This window comes from Lepidochelys olivacea (genome assembly GCF_965140295.1).
Source record: "Lepidochelys olivacea isolate rLepOli2 genome assembly, chromosome: 4".
NCBI classification, from domain to species: Eukaryota; Metazoa; Chordata; order Testudines; family Cheloniidae; genus Lepidochelys; species Lepidochelys olivacea.
In genome coordinates, this window is record NC_140414.1 from 98,878,150 (window position 1) to 98,900,541 (window position 22,392).

General features: G+C 41.2%; 1 protein-coding gene across 1 annotated transcript in view; it reads right to left on the reverse strand.

Annotated features, from left to right (window-relative positions):
- Positions 1 to 1,539: 1,539 nt before the first annotated feature.
- NIPAL1 (NIPA like domain containing 1) overlaps positions 1,540 to 22,392 on the reverse strand; it is a 45,247-nt gene continuing 24,394 nt past the window's right edge. The window contains exons 2-6 of the mRNA XM_084625958.1: positions 20,881 to 21,147; positions 19,731 to 19,787; positions 18,270 to 18,360; positions 14,522 to 14,682; positions 1,540 to 4,815 (exon numbers count right to left, since the gene is read on the reverse strand). Coding sequence (XP_084482084.1) covers positions 4,184 to 4,815; positions 14,522 to 14,682; positions 18,270 to 18,360; positions 19,731 to 19,787; positions 20,881 to 21,147 — 1,208 coding nt within the window. The 3' untranslated portion in view covers positions 1,540 to 4,183. The remainder of the gene's footprint in view (positions 4,816 to 14,521; positions 14,683 to 18,269; positions 18,361 to 19,730; positions 19,788 to 20,880; positions 21,148 to 22,392) is intronic.

Consider the following 22,392-nt stretch of genomic DNA (forward strand, 5'->3'; position numbering starts at 1 on the left):
TCTATAGCATTATAGAATTTTATAGCATTATCTTGCTAAATATAAGTATCAGTTAGTCTAACAGCTGGCTTGCTTTCCTTGCAGAGCATATTTGACCTTCTTCACCATCTCAACAATACAGTCAAGTTACTAAAAAGAAAATTTGAGGCCATCTTCTGTGAATACAGTCCTTTTTGTAGTATTATTTGCCTATCTTGTAGTACCAAGAGCAGAGATTCCATTCCCTTGCTGCCATTGCAGCAAGAAAGTTGCAGAGTTAGGGAATGGATGGTAATTGCTACCACCTCATGAATTTCCATTTTATTTTTACTGCAGACCAAGAGAGGACTCCACAGAATGGAGCGTATGTACAGACTGAATACAGTGCCAAGGAAGCAACTGAGACCCCACCTCCACACACAGGAGGAGGTAACTCTCTATGTGTGGATGTTTGGGGGTGTGATCTGGCCCTGTTTCTATCCTGTTTTGGTCCATCATCTTCTGTATCATTCAATCTCTTTCAACTGTTGGTCTTCTGCTGTGCAAAGTCCACAGTAAACCCCTACCTTATCCACAGCATTTCTCAGACCTGGTCTCATTTTCTAACTCTCTGTCTGCTCTGGTGCTGAAAGCAACTTCACTACCTTCTTTGGCGTTTTCTCTCCACCCCTTATAGCATGCTGCTCCCTTAAAACTTGGAACTGTTCTCATCCCTACACCTATATACCAACCTCCCTTACCACATACAAATGGTTCCCCCCAAAAAAAATCTTACTTTTGCCATCTTGTCTATGAGAAACAAGAAGAAAGTTCCCTTTAAAAAAAAACAAACCAAAACAAAACACAAACCTACTAAGCTATACATGTGCCTTGCTGCAAAACTATATGAACTTGTTACTGTCACCCTCTTTTTCCTCTCCTTGTGCCATTTTTGTCTGGAGGGGCCTGTATTTAATCTGTCTTGGAAGGTGCCTTGCACATCTTTGGGTATTCAAAAATAGAATTATAATAATGAATGAGTTATAATAGGGTAATTGTACTGATTAAAGCTTATAGGCTAGATTCTGATTTCAGCCGTTCTGGTCTAAATGCAGACTGACTCCCCTCAAGTCAATGCAGTTAACACTGCTGCAAAATTGATACAGGTGAGTTCATGATCAGGCCATTATCTACACTGAACTCAGCCTAACAATCTCCTTCATTTAGATGGGCATGTATATAAATGATACATATGATGGGATACCACAGAGATAATACAGTTCTGTTCAGATTAAACAGATATGTTTGATTTTACTATAGCATTTAACCTATTTACTGCATTTTCTCTTAAAGAAAACATGATCTAGCACATAATTAATATATACTTTTTATTACAAGACAAAACAGTGGAATATCTTTATACTCAAATTAAAACTTTAAAACCCTTCAAGGGAAGCAATCACTAAATATAAACCTTTCCAACAAAATATAAAATCTCTTTTAGTTAAGTAATTCATTCAAAAGTATTTTAAGAATCAAATCTCATAATAAAAACAATTATTTCCTTTATTGACATTCTAGTGTTCTTGGACATAATGAAAATAAGCATTAACTATGGGGTTTTGATACTTTAGGAAAAACAAGTTTTACATCCATTTTTCTTTATGGAAGTTAACTTTGTATGATTACAAACTAACCAGGTTCATCAGGAAAGACTTATTTCATACTTATTACAACCACGCAGATTTTGTCAGAGCCAGGTTTAAAAATAGGTAGCCCATGTGCATATGCAAAAATGTACAAGTAGGAGTTCATTTAAAAAATAGTAATACATATACAAACATGTCTAACTGGGCATGTGTTCATGCAAATAACCATTTGTGCATACAACTATGATAGTTATACATGAAAACATAGGCAAGCCATATGCCAATAGACTTCCTTTTAAAAAAAATACAAACTTTGTTCTAAACGTTACACTGTAACCAGCATAATTAATTTCCACTGAGAAGCAATGCAAGTTTTTATTAAAAGGCCAAACTCTCTAAAGTTAATGGTGTAAATTTACAGTAACGTATTACCCACTTTTTGTGCTGAACAGTTTGATCTTACACACCTGACTAATAAAACCCCAAATAGTCTCTGTACATCCCCTGTATTGCTCATTTGGAATGTCTGAAGAACATCTAAAGCTATATGAACGCTCGTATTTAAAAAGTGAGAAGACTTTTTGTAAGTCTATTCCTGTTGCATGCAACATTGCTGCAACTATTCCAGCCTTATTCCACATGCTTCTCAAAAGCAGTTGTAATAGGCTATGATCCTGAACTCTGAGTGAAGAAAGGATCTGATGATAGCAACATTTCCCTGTAATACCGTATTTACCTTACTGAGGATTACAGCTAGACAAACCACTTCAGTCAAACTAGTATTTCACGGGAGGGTGGTTTAAAGGCAATCTGCAAATGCTTGCTATAACTGATAGTCTGTGTCAATGTGTTCCAACTACCCTCATAACCAAGCTAAAAAAGGTATATTTAGTTTAAAACTTGGGATTAAAATGGTTTTACACTAGTGTTCTGAACACTATTATCAGTCTGGTTTTTGGTGGTTTCCAAATAATAAGGGGAAACAATCATCATTAGCAAATAAGACACATTAAGAATACCTCCCAAAAATTAAATAAAATACACAACCTTATAAGTTATGCAGACATACAAATACTTGTGAAACATGGCAGTCCATTTTCCTCTTGTCAGGAACTCTTCAAAGTTAAAGAAACTTTCTTATGCATTTAAACTAAAGTGAACTTCACAGCACAGGCTTACTTTGTAAAAGTAGAACGAGCAACATTTCATTTTCTAAATTGCAAAAGATTTGTTTGTGTTTCTTTGTTACACACTGAAAATCCCCCATCTCATGTTTTACACATCACTTTTGAGCAAGGAAAGTGAATTGATTAAATCCTAAAATCACCTCTTGCCGAAGAGGCTCGGAATTCAGTAAGGGAGCCACGCTGTGTGGTGATGCTGTGCTGAGGAGACACTATAGAACTTGACCATCCTAGTCTACTGGACCTACACATCTGATAGCTGAAGTCACTTTCGGGCTCACAATATGGCAGGGAAAGAGGTGTCAAATTAAATAGAAATTATGCAATAAAATATCATCTGTGCATAGATCAGCTGTCTTTTATAGGTTTCATGGCCAACACTGTGACCTAGAGGTTCTTGCAACACAGGTGATAGGCCATCAAGACATAATTTTAAAAGAAGTTGACACATTTGTGAGGCAAATACTAAGTAGTTGTAGAAAATAAGGGCTAGACAAATCACTTAATGCAATGATTTGATGCTCCTTGATCACTCAGTACAGTAAAGGTAAATTATGGTATTCTCTTTGCTTAATATACAGTCAACACTATAGTGCATTAGAAATAGTTAAAAGCTCCATGTATAGCTTTTATATAGGAAAAAAATCCAGACTCAGTTAGAAGAACTGGACTTTAACATCAAAAAACAGGAACTAACAAAGGAAAAAAGAAAAAGCTCGAAGAGACTAGATACCAGAAAACTGCTACAAAAGTATGCTGTTTATGTTTCAAAGTATCTGAACTGGGCTCAATGCTCACAAATGAAGTTCTCATTTAAACAAATTAAGTTTTAATATAGAACTGTTAATGGGGGAAAGCTGTGTTTCCTTCAGGACATCTGCTAATTGATAGGCTTCAAAGTTGAATGTTATATATGCATTAACCGTGACAATATATTAGCATTTCAATCTTTGAAATGGTCATCATATTCTTCTCGTAATGCCTTTATTAAGATACCTATAAAGAGCCTGTTACCTTAATAAAGTGTTTACTACCCCATATCATGAAGGAAAATTGCACTTTATCAATATATATTGCACATATTGCAATTCTTCAGCTGAAAAAGAAAGTCTTCCAATTGACAAAACCACAATAAGGAGACTGAGGAAGTCATATACTGTCAGAGATATGGGCAATGAAAAAGTCTCAATGGCAGATTTCTATTTGTGTCATTGATTACATACAACAGTTTTCCATTCAATAACTAACATCATAGTGACTTATCTATTTCTCCAAGCACACACTGTTGTTGCCAACATTTATCTCACTTCATAAAAGTTTTTTTTTTCCCCCAGGAAAAAAGCAGAGACCGTTCTGATTGATGTAGGTGGATCTGGTTTGCATGTCAAAATTTTAATGGCAAATAGCTCCCTGTGCATTTCCTCGACTGAACAAAGGATTGTCCTCCTCATATGCCAGCGTGGGGCTCTCCATGTTCTCCAATAAAGTATGATGAGCATCATATCCATGCAGAGGCAATGAGGGTTCTTTTATAGCTGTAGATGTCAATTGCTTCAGGGTGATATTAGTATTTTTAAAAACATGCAAAAGGAAAATGCCTATGATTATGGTGAAGAATCCACTGAGGCTGCCAATGATATCACCCAAGTCCATGCTATTCCATTCTTTAAACAGGATAATGGAACATGTCACAACTGTAGTAGTGAAACACACATAATAAATAGGTGTCACTAGAGATGTATTAAACATGTCCAATGCTTTGTTAAGATAGTTGATCTGAGTGCTGACCGAGAGCACTAAAGTCCCCACCAAAATATAAACCAGCGGATGTTGGTAAACTGGCTTCTGCTCCAGTATTTCTTTAATGGCAATGCCGAGGCCCTTGACTGATGAGACAGAGAAGGCACCAATCACTGAACAAATTGATATGTAGACCAGTATATTCGTCTGACCTTTCCTTGGAGCCACAACAAAAATCAGCACCAGGGAGACCACAGTTATAACCACAGCAAATGCAATGAACACTGTTTGGGAAGGAGAAAAAGAAGTTACACACAATTAATGAGGTACAGTTTCAAATCAGATTCAGTCAGGTACAAAAAAGTTATACAGCTTTTCTAACTGCAATATAAATACTGGCACAAATTCACAAGGCACAGTGCAGTCAATTCCAGTGCAATCAATAGAGTTACACCCACTTACTCAAACAGTGAAATTAGCCCAGTATTTAGGTATAAGAATCTAACCTGCTTTATGCTTACAGTATTCTGATACATTAAGACATTATTATATTTGTAAATGAAGTTATGCATTTTACTAGGCCATTTAAAAGACAACTAATGAAGTATATCAGACTATATATACACACAGCCCTATAAAAATACTGGTGCTCTTTCTCAGCCCCCATGCGTGGTTCCATTGCATTAGCCTAACCAAGGGATGCTCACTTCACTGAAGCAAATTCATAGTTTTTGGTTGGCCTTGATAGTCTCAGTTTTTCAAACTCTCACTCTGGGCAATCCTCTTTTCCACACTATAATCTGTCAAGCCCTCCTACCCTCTTTTTCACAGCGGTGCTTGAATATAACGGGGTTCTGATAGCTACTTCTGTGCTTATTATATAGTATTTATTATTCCAGAACACCTCCACTCAGTCTAGATGTTAGTCCTAAAACTAGTCCTGAACCCAAAAATCCTTTGTGGCTTCAGACTGTACCACAAATTTTGGAGAGTTCACAACACACATGCTGATTAATTATTATGAACATAAAGAATGAACATATTATTCATTAAATGTTCCAGATTGACAACCAAGAAGAGCAAAAAGCTCTAATTTGACCCAAGAACAGGTACAATGCTGGTAGCAGCTGTGCAAGTTTCCCCCACGCATACATCAATTTTTGGGCTGTCTGCTAAGTCAGACAGCGATGGACCAGTTTGTGACGTGGCCATGTTTGCTTTAAATTAGAATGAAACCAATAATTCATTTCACATAGGCCAAGAATCAGTCACATGAGGGCAACAATTTCTGGTCATTGCCATCCAGATGGCTTGGAAGTGAAAGCTTTATTAGTCAGATTTTTTCCTCCCACGGAAAAACCTACATGAGTTGGCTGAAAGGGCAGAAGAAAAAAAAAATAGACTTCCATAGTGTCTTAAAGATCAGTCTGGGCCTCTGCCCAAGACAGGGCAGGGGATTCTATCCTCAAAATTGGCATCTCCTGGAGAATATGCCAGAGGCACAGTGCCATGTATATGGAAGCTTTGGGTTCCTACATTAACTGCAGGGGATTCCTGGACCATGCAGCCAAGGCTTCCCCAATGACTCGGATCTCAAAAGGTAACCCTGAGGGATAATGAAGTTCTATATGCTGTGTATATAGTAGGCATTTCTAAAAGACTTCTTGTGTTAAGTTTCAGCTTGTACCCGACAAACAGGTGAGTTTGTTTGCCTGGTTTTAATACATAGGAAAAGGAAAATCAGGCAAATGAGGATATAGTAAAGAATAAAGGAACATCAGAAGTAGGGGCAGCTAAAGGACTATACCTAATCCAGCTAGGAAATTGTGTGAGGTCAGACAGAAACAACTGAGATCTTTGTATACTAATGTGAGGAGCATGGGCAACAAAATGGAGGAACTAGAACTACTGATACAGGATGTGAAACTAGGTATTCTAGGGATAACAGAAACATGGAGGAACAGTAATCATGACTGGAATACAGATATTAAAGGATATGCACTATTCAGGAGTGATCGAAATAAAAGGCAAAGATGCTGGATTGATATATGATGCTACCCCACCCTTTTCCTTTCTGATTTTGTTCACTATTCAGAGAATTAGAGGCATCAGGGGAAACACAAACAGCTTTTTCATATGAGTGAGGAGGAAGGGATCCCACAAGGAATGGCAACCTCACTCTCCCCCACCTCAGACAGATGCGATGGCATTTTGTGTGTGTAGCTGTGCCAAAGAGGTCCACTTCTGGAAATCCCCAAGTCTGAAATATGTCAGCAAGAATCTGGGAAAAAATACAGCTGACACTCTCAGTGTCATTTTACCTGCCCAGAAGACACATTGCCAAAATTCTTATGCAATGTTTTATACACCAGTTCCATGACCTTATTGCATTGGTACAGAGAAAGGGGATTTTGCTCCTCCCTGCCAATATATATAAAACTGGCAGGCCACATTGTCTGATAGACCAGTGTCTGATGAGAGGCAGAAAATGAAGGCAGGCACTTCTAACTGCTCTGAGCTCCAACACGTTGATGTGAAGTGTGGTTTCTTGGGATAACCATCTGCCCTTTACCATTAGAGTGTCAAGATGTGGTCCCCATCTGAACAGAGATGTATCTGTAGTTATAGTTATCGTGGGCATCAGTTGGAGGAAAAGAACTCCCAACCCTACATTGCGATGAACCTTCCACCAGTCTAGAGAGTGTTTCACTTGTTGAGACACTGACATTCCTCGTCGAGGTTGTGACTGTTTGGCAAGTAAACTGATCTGAGCCATCCCTGGAAACAGCAAAGATGTCATCTAGCATGTTTAGGTCATATGGCGGCTTGCACATTTGTAACAGAAGTTGAACACAGCTTCTGATTCAACTCTGGGGGCTACCTTGAATAGTTCTGACAAGGTTGATACTGTCATGAATCTGTCCACAGGAAGAAAGGCTCTGGATGCCAAGAAATCCAGGGATTCCCCTATAAATTGTACATTCTGTATAGGAATCAATGTGGATTTTCCCAGTCAACTGAAGACCCAAGTTTAAGAATGGAGAAAGTGCTTTCTGTCTGGTGGTCAACACCTCCTGCTATGACCAACCCTTAACCAGCCAATCATTGAGGTACAGGAATATTACAGTTGCCTGATGACTATTTGCTGCGAATTTGGTAGGGCCCTACTGATGACACAGGTAGGCAGCCACTACTGATAGAACCTTTGAAAACTCTTGGAGCTGAGGAGAGACCAAATAGGAGTATCCGGTACCAAAAATGATCCTGGGCTATGGTAAAATGCAGGAACCTTCTGTGGGATGTGTGTATCACTATGTGGAAGTATGTGTCTTGAGGGTAAAGAGCTGAAAACTAATCCCCTGAATTTAGAGAAGGAATTATAGCTGTTAGAGTCACCATCCTGAACTTTTGAGACCTCATACATTTGTTCAAGAGTCTTATATCTAAGATTAGTCTCCACCCATCCATTTTTATTGGCAAAAGGAAGTACCTCAAGTAGAAGCCCCTTCCCTGGTGCTGAGTGGGGACCAGCTCTATTGCTCCTATATGAAAAAAGAAGTGTATTTCCTATCTTAGTAAGAACTCATGAGAGGGGTCCCTGAAGACTGATCGAGAGAGAGAGATTAGAAGGAGGGAGGGAGGTAAAATGGATGGTGTAGCACAATATTATTATTTTCAGCATCCATCTGTCTGAGGTGGTATGTTCCTATGCTTGTCAGAAATGGGAAACTTGGTCTCCAGATGTGGAGAAGCGTGCAAATCGTTGCAGCTGACAGGCTAAAGAGAGCAGAGGGTCTGAATCCTCAACTATCTGGTCAAAACTGGTGCTTCGAAGATGAAGTCTGCTGCGAACTTGTGTCGGGTGGTTTGGAGAATCTCTCTCTCTGGAACCTATGTCTCTTTCTTGAAGGTTCAATTGGTCTCTGAAAACCAGAGAATTACATTGATCCAAAGATCCCACCCATTTGCAATCTACTGAATTTTCTTTTGTTTCCAGGAGTATAGAGGGCTAATGAATGCAATGTGGACCTGGAGTCCAAGGTTATGCAATGACTCGTCAGTATTCTCTGTGAACAACATTAGTCCATCAAAATGGGAGATCCTCTACCATATTCTGGACTTCTCTGGAGAAACTAGGCAACTAGAGGCTGGATGCCCTTTACATTACCAACTGCTATAGTGATAGAACAGGCGGTGGTGCCCAAACCTCCTGAAGTGATGTTCTGGCCTATAACTGCCCCTCAGCAATATAAGCCTGATATTGCCCCCTTTGGTCTGGAGGAAAGTGTTGAATAAGAGAATCACATCTTGCATAATTTGTTAAGTTATATTTGGCCATCAGCACCTGATAATTCACAATGTGAAATTGTAGGTTTGCTGATGAGTAAGATTCCAGGTGTTTCTGGTCACTGTTGTATGGGGTGGATTTATATCAATGTTGTTTGCCCCATTCATTCACTACATCCACTACCAGACACATTTGGGTGGAGGATGAGAAAATAGGAACTCTGAGTCTTCGGTGGGAACATAATACTTTTTAACTATTACATATAGGTGTTATTGTGCCTGAGGTTTGCCAAATGGTTTTTGCAGATTCCATAAGAGCCTCGTTGTCAGGAAGGGCTACTCTAGATGATATCTCAGGAGTGAAGAATATCCAAGTTTGTGCTGAGATTCTTTGACTTTGTCAAGAGGTATCTGTAAGAAGTTGGCCACCTGTCTAATGAAGACTTGAACCTGCTGAAAATCGTCAGCTATAGATGGAGAAGGCATTACTGCCTCATTTGGTGATGAGGAGGAGATAGTAGTCTGAGGAGTAGCTTCTCTGTCTGCCCTAGCCTCCTGATCATCAAAATGTTTCCTCCTGTAGCTGGAAAGGAGAAGCTTGAGTCTCCTTATCACCCTGATGGGAGAGGGTTGGGGGCCTGGAGAACTGTTGGTGATAAGCTGCCCAGGGATCCCAGTATGGCCATTGAGGGCCATAGGGGGAGAAGGTGGCATCCCACCAAGAGTGACAAGTTCCCTGGACATCCTCCCTGGCTTTGAGAAGTGGGATTCCTATATGTGTATGTGGGAAAACCCTGGACAGAGACTGAAGATACTGAAGGTAGGTCTCCATCATCATCATCCTCTTCTTTCTCTAAGAGGGGCGCTCCAACCAAAAAGGGAGGTGAATTAGATGATACCAAGGATGCATAAGAGTTTGGAGACTGAGTGGTTCTCAGTATTGAGACACATTTGGTATTTGCAAGCAATGGTCCATCTGGTTCAGCAGTCACCAATAAGTTTTTCAGGTACCTAAGGTCTTGTGGTACCAAGCAGAGTTGCGGCACTGAGTGAGGTTGAGATATTGGCAGACCAATATCCGTGTCCCTGTAGGATGGTTTTGAGTGCTTCACAGATGCTGCTGATATAGCTGGAGGTTTAGCCTTACATGACCAAACAGCCCAACAGGGATACCAGAAGAGGGGTTGAGCCTGACAGTACCAGTCTTCTGTGTTTGCTCTGACCATCTGAATGTACTGGAGCCTTCTCAGAGCCATGATTTCTCTTAGAAGATCTATGGGATTTTCCCACCTTGCCAGTACTGGAGGAGCCCTTCACCTTTACGGTACCAAGCCTTGAGGTCGAAGTCTCTGAGGCTGTTGACAAACTTGGAGAGCGAGGTCTTTTTGAAGTGCATTCCTTAAGAGGCAAATTAGAGCACCTCTTCTTGGGATCTTGAGAAAAGGTCTGAGGCTTTTCTCTTTTAAGGAGAGTGCTGTGCTGAAGTTGAAGGGGCACTAGATATGCCCAGAGATTGGTGTACAGTTGGGTTCTCCTAACCTGGTTCCAAACCAGGGTGAAGGGAGGATTTCCCCACAGGAAATAAAACAAACAAGCTATCTAAACTAAAATAAGTTAGGCCAAAGTCAGCAAGCAGCCAGGGCATGCACAATGTGGACACATGAACATCCGTTTCAGGCCAAGGGAGTTGAGAAGAAACGGAGGGCGGTTCACCTTTTCAGCCTGATATAGCCTTGGTGTGGGCACAAAGATATCAGCAGCATATGCACAAGCCAAACAGACACTGCTAATGAAAATCTCCAATTAAAGATGAGCAGGGTGCATGTGTACCTGAAGTGGAACACACATAGGGACGCTACTTGAACAGAAGTTTCTGCTATAAGCTACCATGACCCGAAGAACTCCTCAATGCCAACTAGCAAAGGGTTTACTGTTGTGTAACTGAAACCCCTAACATGCCTGACAAACTCACAACACCTAGCACACAGCTTTAATTGTATTTATCCATGAATAAGGTTATGGGAGGTCTCTAAAAAAACCCAAACAACTTATATCATGCTGAGTCTCATGATTGTCATGCGACGTATGTATGGGTGATATTTAGGGAGCCGTGCATACGTACTGCAAATATGTTTTCAAGTTTGTCACCAATCAAAGAGAAAAACAGGTTTCTTGCAGATGGGGTAAGATGTGTATCTCTGTTGAAATGTAAATTAAGTATTGTAAGCCAACAGAACACAACTTATTTACATACAAAGTCAACAGGGAGACAGACCTTGAACCAAAGAGGGTTGCCTTGTCTGTGGGGACAGACAATTAACTCTGGGAAATATAAGGGGAAGGCAAAAAGACACCCTTTTAGCCTACACCTAAGGAATTAAACAGATGTTGTGTACATTCATGAAAATGGGATCTCAACCAGGCTTGGCTGAAGAGACATGCAAGAGACATTTGGGGTGAGAAACTTCCTGAAATAGAATTTAAGTTTAATCTCTAGAAAGTGAGTCATGATTTTGTTTTACATGTAGCCTTTCACTTTTCATTATCTATACTCTCTTAAATCTCCATCTTTGATGATAAACTTATGATTGTTTTCACTATAAATATAACTCAGTGCTGTGGTGTTATATGAGAAAGCTGATCCTAAACTGAATCATCCAAGCTGTTGTGAATACTCTCCTTTTGGGGACAGCTGACCTGGAAATTCTGTGAGTGTTCAGTGGATGAGGGGCTAAATACTGCAAGGGAATGCTTCAAAGCGGCTTGGATACTGGGTTCTGCAAGGAAAAGCAAGGGCTGACATTGCCTGAGAAGACTGTTTGGGTGGCTAATAAGCTGGCAGGGTCAGGGAGATGACACCCAGTTAAGCACCAGTAAGTCTCTCTCTCACTGCGGGGGGGGGGAGGGCACTAACAAGGTGACTTAGTCCTGGGCATCCCCAGAACTGTCACAATTAGGGGCTAATCAACTGGAAATGACAGAAGAGGACAGAGACTTGGGTGTACTACTCAATCAATGTGATATGGCTGTGAAAAAGGCAAATGGGATCTAAGATGTGTCAGTCAAGGTATTTCCAATAGAGACAGGGAATTGTAATGACATTGTACAAAGCACTGATAAGACTTCATCTCAAATACTGTGTACAATTCTGATCATCCATGTTTGGAAAGATGAATTCAAAACTAGAACAGGTGCCAAGAAGGGCTACTACAATGATCAAGAGAATGGAAAGTCAATCTTATGGGAGGAGGAAGACTAAGTGAACTTGGCTTCCAGCAAAATTAAGGCTGAAGGATTCATAGATATTTAGGTCAGAAGGGACCATTATGATCATCTAGTCTGACCTCCTGCACAACGCAGGCCACAGAATTTCACCCACCACTCCTGCAAAAAACCTCTCACCTATGTCTGTGCTATTGAAGTCCTCAAATTGTGGTTTAAAGACTTCAAGGAGCAGAGAACCCTCCAGCAAGTAACCTGTGCCCCATGCTACAGAGGAAGGCGAAAAACCTCCAGGGCCTCTTTCAATCTGCCCTGGAGGAAAATTCCTTCCCGACCCCAAATATGGCGATCAGCTAAACCCTGAGCATATGGGCAAGATTCATGATATAATTGATGTATTTATAGAGATCATAGGGGCAAATACTAGGGAGGAAATTAGAAGACGGTTTCTAGCCATCAGAGGAGAGACACTCTGGAGCAGCCTTTCATTAGCATTAGTGGTGGCAAAACAACCTAACCAGTTTTAAAAATGGGCCTTATGCTAACAGGAGGTGGGATACCTGATGCAGGAGGTGGTGGAGACACCTCTGCCAGCTTTCCCTGGCAGACAGTTCCCTTGCACTGGGGGTACCAGCTACCTCTGGATGCTCTGTGCGTAAAGAATCTGGCTTATGAGAACTTTAAGTTTTTTTTTTTTTTAAAGAAATACCCTAGATAAATTGAAAAGTTGCTCCTGAAATCTTACTAATGTGGAGTTACAAACGGACAGAGAGAAACACAGACCACTTAATGTGCATGTCTGTTCTGAACAGTGACTCTGGAAATATGGAGTTGTGGGGTTCCAGGATTATTGCCTCTCAATAGGTTTCCATACCATTTTATTTTCAATTTACTAGAAAAAAAATCAAAAGTTTTCCTTATCTCAGCTTCATTTTCAGATGTGCTTAGCCCTCAACTACTCCACTGAAATCAATGGAAACTGCTGGGCACTTCATTCTTTTGAAAATCAACCCAGGTGCCTAGCTTTTGGCATCCATTTTTAAAATCTGGGGCTAAATATTTATTTCTATTACTCAAGTGAGCAGATATGAGTGAATTTTGCTTAATTCATTTTCAGAGTAGATCTGCACTCTGTTGTGTTTATGTAAAAAAAATAATAATAATTTGAGGAGGTATAGGATGGGTGGGATATGGGGCTACCAGGAGCATCCAGCCCTCTGCACAGGAATAAGACCCACCCCTGCTCTGACATCTGGGAGGCAGTCCCCTAGGGACTTCTCAGTGGAACAACATTAGGGAATGCAAAGGAGGCAACTTAGCTGTTAAATAAAGAAGCTGCTCAGCAGTTATGGGGCATGCTGAAGCAGTACAAGGACCACCCACTGCTAATGGTAGGAGCGGGGAAGCAGGAACAGCCAGCACCACTCTCAAATCCTGCATTACTGGTTGACAGGACAGATGCCAATACAACACTCCCTTCCCTAGATTCTCTCTCTCTCATGGTCTCTCACCAGAGAGGGGTAGACAGGAAAAGGAAAGACAAGTATTCCTCCCCATCTCCACCTCCCCAAAATGACTCAGCTGCCTGGGCCTGGGTGCAAGGAGGCTAGTGAAAGGAACAGAGAGAGTGAAGAGCCTCTGGAGACTGACCACTAGACCCTTAAAGTCTTTCCCACTCTCCCAATCTTTAAGAAAGCATATATGAATATTAGCTATTCTGTTTAAATAGGTAATGCAAGGATAGTAATAACTCCCCTGCTGCCAGCATAGCACTAACAGAATAGAACTCTGGCTGCTGTCATAACTGGCTCACAAAGTCTCATCACAAATGGCCCTGTGCCTCCCGCATATTCTCCAAGATCTGCAGATTGGAAACCAGGAGCACGAGGCAAGAATAAGAAATTAACTACAGCATACAAACGACAGGCAGTCCTCGGACTTACAACACAATCGGTTCCTGAAAATTACATCATAAGTTGAAACGTCATAACTTGGAACCGCAATCCACTCCATTCCGAGACCGAGCATCATAAAATTAAATTAGGGTGTCAATTCAGAAATGTCGTAAGTGCCGTTCGTAAGTCGAACCTCGTAAAGTCAAGGACTGCCTGTATTATCGTGGTCTTCATGTGATAACAGACACAGCATTTTTAGTTAGCCATGCTTTCTTGTAAATGCTGATTTTTCTTTGTTTATTTTTTAACTACTAGTGTAAAGATGCTTCAAGTCAGTCTTGCTTGCTTACATTCACAGCCTGATTTTTGCTTTCAAGGTATGCTATAGTATAGTAAAGCACCAAAGTGATAACAAATTCCATTTCATCTTCAGGTGAAAGTGAATGGGGTGATGGTAACATATAACACAGGAAAACCCTCCAATTATTCACTTATGGACAGGTCTAGTGCAAGCTGACATATCTATAAAAATAAGAGACATTGAAAGGCATTTTTTCATTAAATACAGATGATTTAAGTTACAGACCTGGATCTTTCAGTTTTATTTCCATTTCATCTAAAGAAGTGACCTCCTCTTCTTCAGGGGCATGAATAACCATCACCGTTGACCCCAAAACGCTCAATATGCAGCCTAATTTCCCATGAACATTGAGCTTTTCATTTAAAAAATAGGAAGACAATATTGCACTGTGGATTTAAAAAAAGGTAATTGATTTGTGCAGCTGAACCTCTTTATAATATAGTCATAATGCTTTTATGTATAGTGATACTAATTAAAAAAAAGTTTGGATTTGGGGATAAGGAAACCAGCTGAGAGTAAATAAAAACCAGCCAAATCAACCTTTTTCCAAAGCTTTTAAAAATTCTATAAAGGTCAGATAAATTTTGCCCCATTTTCTATGGGGCTTTCCAACAGGCCTTGACTCTTCCCCCCACATCCTTCCCCATAACTTTACAAGGTCAGACAGAGCTCCAGTTTTTCCAGTCATTTTTCCTTTTGGATACCTATGAATGAATACAGAGGCAAGCCCTACTGACACACAAGCCACAGAACAAAAGACTTAAAGAATCCATGGCCCCCAGGTTTAGAAAGCTGGAGACTGGCTTTTCTGGAGCTAGTGTGGCAAGGAAAACATAGGATTGTAGAGTAGAAGTCAGGATGTAGTCCTGTTGGACTGCAACCATTTGGGATTAGAACTAGGTCATTTTCACATGGGATCCGAGCAAGACTGGTGCCTGAACCAGGCATTTGCCAGCTTTTTTAAATTTACCTTTGTTTCAGCACAATATCATTATACTACTTTAGCATCTAACACATCACACATACAAAATACCAGTGCTTACAAACTGATAAGCATCTCAACTCTCTCATGAGATTAGGGATTTATATCTACTCAGATAACACTGTGATGGACTGCAATATTCAAACATAGATACATCTAGAAATTATTTCATCTACTTCTGAAACTGTGCACGCACAGTAACATTTACAATAAATTTGGACAGAAAGTGATATGATTCAGTTGAAATGGCAAAGAGACATTTTAGGTAAATGGAATGTAATTAACTGAATTGGAATCTGGCCAGGTCAGAGAGGCAAGCATCTCTACTCCTACATAAAGTGCCATGAGATCATTTAACATTTGTGTGATTACAAATGACCAGGATCCATACCAGAGCATCTTCCCACACAATGCTGAGGAACTAGTATAGTACTGATTTGGAAGGAAAATCATCACCTACTTAATCACTTCTTGTATCACTTAAATATTCTCTGGAGTCTCCCATCCAAGTACTGACAGCCTGATGCTTCTAAGCTTGTCAGATCCAACAGGATCATGGACCAAAATGGTACGGTTGCAGACTACAATGTATTAATTAGTTATACCGTACAACTTTGAAACATCATGACTAGATGAAGTGATATAATATTAGACAATTGCAAAACATATATTAGGTGAACACAACAGCTTATTTTAAGTACACACTAATGCAAACAAGCAAATTGAGAAGCGTATGGCTATATAGAAACTGGAAGCTAAGAAAATGGATATAATAATTGCTAGATTTTAGGGCCACAGAGAACAATTTGATCATCTAGTCTGATCTCCAATATATCACAGGCCATTACATTTCACCCATTTATTCTTACCCTGATTAAAGTAACTTGGCTTTGAATAAAGCATACCTTTCAGAAAAGCATCCAGTCAGGATATGAAAACATCAAGACATGTTCCACTACAAGACATCATCTCCACTACTACCCTTGGTAGCTACCTTCTTCCAATGATTAATCACCCTCATTGATAATTTTTGACTTATATTTAATCTGAATTTGTTTGGCTTTAACTTTGAGCCACTGGTTTTTGTTATGCCTTTCTTTGCTTGATTAAAGAGCCTTTAGTACCCAATATTTTCTCCCTGTAATCAAATCTCAGACTTTGAGACCAAAAGGGACCATCATAATAATCTAGTCTGACGTCTTGCACAGCGCAGGCCACAGAACTTCACCTACCCACTCCTGTAATAAGCCCATAACCACTCGCTGAGTTACTGAAGTCCTCAAATCTTGATTTAGGACTTAAAATACAGAGAATCCACCATTTATTCTAGTTCAAACCAGCAAATGACCTGTGCCCCCCGGTGCAGAGGAAGGCAAAAAATCCCTATGATCTCTGTCAATCTGACTTGTGGGAAAAATTCCTTCCCAACCCCAGATATGGTGATCGTGACCATGTGGTGAGACCCATCAGCCAGACACACAGGAAAGAATTCTCTGTAGTAACTCAGAGCCCTCCCCATCTAGTATCCCATCTCTGGCCACTGTAGATAGTCCTCCCAGATGGGCCATATGACATTGTAGGCAACCTCCTCATACCACCCCCTCCATAAACTTATCAAGCTCAGTCTGGAAACATGTTAGGTTTTTTTGCCCCCACTACTGCCCTTGGAAGGCTGTTTCAGAATTTCATTCCTCTCATGGTAACCTTCATCTAATTTCAAACCTAAACTTGTTGACGGCCAGCTTATATCCATTTCTTCTTGTGCCAGCCTTGACCCTTAACTGAAATAGCTCCTCTCCCTCCCTGGTTTTTATGCTCCTGATATATTTATAAAGAGCAACCATATCTCCACTCAGCTTTTGTTTTGTTAGGCTAAACAAGCGAAGCTCATTAAGTCTCCTTTTGTAAGGGAGATGCTCATAAGAATGGCGATACTGGGTTAGACCAAAGGTCCATCTAGCCCAGGATCCTGTCTTCCAACCATGGCCAATGCCAATCCAGAGGGAATGAACAGAACAGGTAATCATCAAGTGATCCATCCCCTCTCGCCAATTCTCAGCTTCTTTTTCTAAAATGTATACTCTAGGAATTATATGGGAGAAGTTCTATGGCCTGTGTTATTGAGGAAGTCGGACTAGATCAGAGGTTCTCAAACTGTGGTCCGCGAGCTCCATTCAGGTGGTCCGCGGATAGTTCCCTCTAAGGTGCGCACCTGGGCAGCCGCACACAAGAGAATGAAGGGTCACCCACCTAATTAGTGGAGCCACGCCTGTGCAGCCGCACTAATTAGGTGCCTGGACCCTGGAAAAGACGCACATATAAGGTGAGATGGTGGCCTTGGTGGGAAGAGAGGGTAGGTGGGAAGGGGCAGTGAGGTGAGAAGAGGGGGTGGGGGGAATTTCGGATATGTAGGACTGTGGCAGTCAGCAAGAAAGAGGCAAACTTTCCCCAGCTCCAGGGCTGCAACTGCCAGGGAGAGACAGCCTTCCTTCCCAGCTCTGTGGCTGCTGTGGCAGGGGAGAGAGGGAGAGATCCCCCTCCTTCCCAGCCCCAGCTCTGGAGCTCCCACAGCAGGGGAGAGAGAGCACAACCATCGCATTAGAAAGGTAAGACTACTGATATTAAAATAGGAGTTGTGTGCTTTTATTTGTAGAATAAAAAACGATTATTAAGTTTTTTTAATATACCACTTTTATCCAAAGCACTTTACAATAGTTAGCTAATGGTACAAACAACATTTGGAAAGATTAAGTGGTCCGCCAAGACCCTCAGCAATTTTCAAGTGGTCTGCAAAAAAAAAAAAAGTTTGAGAACCACTGGACTAGATGATCCCAGTGGTCCCTTCTGGCCTTGTAATTTAGGAGCCAAATTTTTATCTGGATTTGCCATACAGAGTTTTCTTTTAAAATCCTCCCTGTGCAATAAAAATACAGTATTTTCTTATATAGTAAAAGGCTCACTTCTCAGTGGCTGCTTTTGACTCATACTAACCTTATAAGAACACTCAGTGCACCCAATGGGGTAACCAAGGTTGCAGGTGCAAAGGCATAGGCAGCAAAGTTGGCAGCCTCCCCTACTCCCACTAGAAGAGAAACAATATTAGTACAGAAAAAACTGCTAGAAGTGTTAAGATGATGGGCGCTAGACAGAAGATAAGATGTTTGACAAGAAAGGTAGGTAGTAAAATAATATTTCTTATTATCCACACTAATGTCCAAACATATTCAAAATTATACATATCTACCAATTACTGCTGGATGTAACCAAAATAAAGATATTACAGAGTTAATACACACACAGGAACAGTTTTCAAATTACTGTATTGGTATATTAAAATGTAACAGTAATGGTAGCAGTGAGGACAGCTTTTCATGTACTACTATTTTCCTCTTTCCACACAACTCCAGTTTGTATTCCTAGGTTTGTTTAACAGGATTGGGGGCAGGAGGGAAGAGAACAAAAATCAAACAAGTCTTTTTTCCCTTGAAGTCTTTTTATTAAGATTTTTAACATCCTGTAACGGGGTCAGCACCCGCCTCTCATGGGGGCCCCTTTTCTCTGGCCAATATACTTGCAATCACTGCCCTTTTTATGGAGGGCATCCTTCTCTTGTGGATGGCCCCCTTTCTCTCTGTTATATATGAGCTTGCTTTTTCTTTTGGTCTTACGTAAGGGTGGGGCCTGCCTCTCTCAAGCACCCCAGCAGCTGCTGATTCTCTCGGCTGGTCTTCAACAGCTCAGCCCTCCAGCCAAGCTGCACACACTGTCCCCCCCTTTTGGGATACACAGTCCCAAGTTCTTATCACAGCCCTGGTATGGGACTGCAGCTCTTAAGCTTCTTCCCAGAGGCACTGCCTTCTTCAACCACCCAGCTGGGGCCCATCTCAGTACCCACAGCTGGTGGTGTTTCAGCAGGCCTCCCTAGGCTCAGTCTTCAGCCAAACCAGCAGAGCCCATCTCGGTACCCTCATTGGCCTAGCCGGGTTCTGTGCTCAGTTCCCCTGCATTTCACTGACCTTCCACTGGTCCTGCTGCTCTTCCCGCAAGCCAGGCACATAGTCTTCAAAAACCTTCCCTGGGCTTCAGTCCTGTCTGCTGTGAGCTCTCCACAGTACTACTGTTCTTTCAGCCACCCAGTCTTCACTCCTCAAGCTCAACCCAGCAACTGAACTTCTCTGCTCTGCTGCTTGTCTTATATAGGGCCCTTCTGGCCCCTTATTGGTTGCTCCAGCAGCCCCTCTGATTGGCCACTCTTCTGCAGCCACTCTAGGCTGCCTGGAGAACTTCTCACTGCTCTGTTCTGGACCAGAGTGATGTAGGGCCATGAAGCCTTCAGCAGGTGCCTCCAAACCTAGTTCTCCCTGCCACACACCCCTTTTAAAGTTACACACATTGCTCTGTTTTAGATGTACTTTAACAAAGAAAGGTAGAAACATTTTTACTGTGACTCACTTGAAAGTAATCCTGCCCACCAGAGCCATTCCTTCAAGTAAGAATATCCACCCTGTCCTGAAAAGATAATTTTTAATATTAGAAAAAAAAGTTAAAATGATGCTTCAAAATTCTGATTTGTCATTAATATTTCAAATTCTACAGATTATAAAACTTATTCAAATTGAAGTAGTTAAACTTGAATGTGCAATGCTTAGTCTCTATGGGATATGGAGAGAGTCAGCTACACCTAATTTTGAGTTATTCTTAAAAATATAATTGTTTAATATTAAATTCTATTATTTCAAGTCCTGTATCTTGAACTTTCAGTAGACACAAGAAGGGATAATAAGACTTCATTAATTAGGATTACTCATGTGCTTAAAGTAAAGCATATGTTTAAGTTATTTGCTACATCAGAGCCTACATAGCTATCTATACCAAGACACATCTGGAACACGCTTACAGGTCCGTAAAACTTGTTTTTCTACATAAAAATAAAGCTGCTAGTTATCCAAAGCTTTCTCATCCAAAATACAAACAAGTTATATGTTGAGAGATCCATTTTTCCTCAAATACTGAGAGCATCCAGAATGGTAGGGTATTATATTTTGCAGGAAACATTGCAAACAAAAGAAAAATAGCGAAGCAAAACAAACTCAAAACCTTCAAAAAAGGATTTAAGTGATAATTCTAATACCAGCATCCTACTGGGATTTTCAAAAGCACTCCAAACTAGTCTAATTCTATTCCTATTGACTTTGATGGGCCAATTCACTCTTACTGCAGAGATAATTCCTGTACTACACAGTTGTTAAAAATACTGCCAGCAAGTTAGCTAGTAAGTTTTTATTAATACTCTGTTTTGCAGTGACTTTTCCTGATAGCTTTTAATTTACAAAAACAGAGCTTAGTTATCTTCGGGTAGTGGGGCAGAGGAAGAACTTTTTATCTAGCTCCTAGGTATTATTGTGGTGGGTGCATTAGAAAGACCTTGGATACATATAAAACCCACTCCCATCTGCATCCCCCTAAAGGTCCTTAAATCCAATATTACCTGTAGTCAACTACAGAAAACATCAGTTGGCTTGAACCTTGAACTTGCTGACTTATGATAAAAAAATAGACAGACATTCTTTCTGTCAAAGATAAGCAAGTAAATATTTCTTACCAGCTCTGGTGACTCCCTTGTCAGCCAGTTGCAGAAGGCCCTTCTTTTTCAGTATAAAACTGGAGCCGACAAAAATACTAGAACCTATGGCCAGGGCCACACCCACATAGAGCCTATATTTGCTTCCCGCAGATGTGGAAACACTCAGGTTTGTTTCATTGGAATGATTGTCTGGATAGGTAAAGAAAGGGGCCTGTGTTTCTGACACATTGATGATCTGGCACCATGCTTCGTAAGAGTCACGACAAACCAAAGAAAGAACAGCACCTGGGGAACAGGGGGGAGGGGGGGAGAGAAAGATACTTTTCCTCTGTAAGATGCACGACAAAAACAAATGTAGAAAGCATAATACACAGCATTTAGAAAACCATCTAGTCCTCATACTGGTATTTATATATAAAAGTAATTTTAATAAATTGTGACCTGGTGAATGCGCACTAACAGGCCACTAACAAACAAAAGTTTAATTGTAGCTTGACTTACCCCACCCTTAGGAAAAGAATTAGTGGGGGCTGGAGGCTGCTGGCCAATCACATTCTCCAGCAAGGAGGACTCCACAGGTAGCTACTACAGGTATGTCTATACTTCAATTAAAAACATGCACCTGGCCTGTGCCAGCTGATTCGGGCTAAAGGGCTGTGAAACTGTGCTGTAGACATTCAGGCTTGGGATGCAGCCAGGTGGGAGGATACCAGAGCGAGGGCTGCAGTCCGAGCCTGACAGTCTACATTTCAATTAAACAGCCTCTTAGCCCTAGTGCTGTGAGCAGGAGTCAGCTGGGCAGGGGCCAGCCGCGGGTGTCTAACAGCCATGTAAACATACCCTACAGGACAGGTGGTAGCCCTGTTTTTCTATTTTGTTTCCTGGTAATTTAACTCCAGTTTATTTTGGGATGGGTTTTAACATCCAGCAGATGTTAAACTAGGAGAGTTTATTGTTAGCAGATCCCTTTTTGAAAGAACAGAGACATTTTTATGCTGATGGATCCTTATTTTTCATACAAAATAATGGAAAATTACTTTTGTTCATCCTATTATAAAATTCTAATGCGTAGTAGCTCTCATCTAGCTAATTCATTTCTCTTTAAATTAATCCTAGTCCAGGGGTGGCCAACCTGTGGCTCCGGAGCCACATGCGGCTCTTCAGAAGTTAATATGCAGCTCCTTGTATAGACAGCGACTCCGGGGCTGGAGCTACAGGCACCAACTTTCCAGTGTGCCGGGGGTGGGAGGGGCTCACTGCTCAACCTCTGGCTCTGCCAGAGGCCCTGCCCCTTCTCCACCCCGAGCCTGCTGTGCCCTCACTCCTCCCCCTTCCCTGAGCCTCCTGCATGCCACAAAACAGCTGATCGGGAGGTGGGCAGGGAGCGGGAGGCGCTGATTGGCAGGTCTGCCAGTTGGTGGGAGGCGCTGGGAGCGGGGGCGTGGAGCTGACATATTATTGTGGCTCTTTGGCAACGTACATTGGTAAATTCTGGCTCCTTCTCAGGCTCAGGTTGGCCACCCATATGCT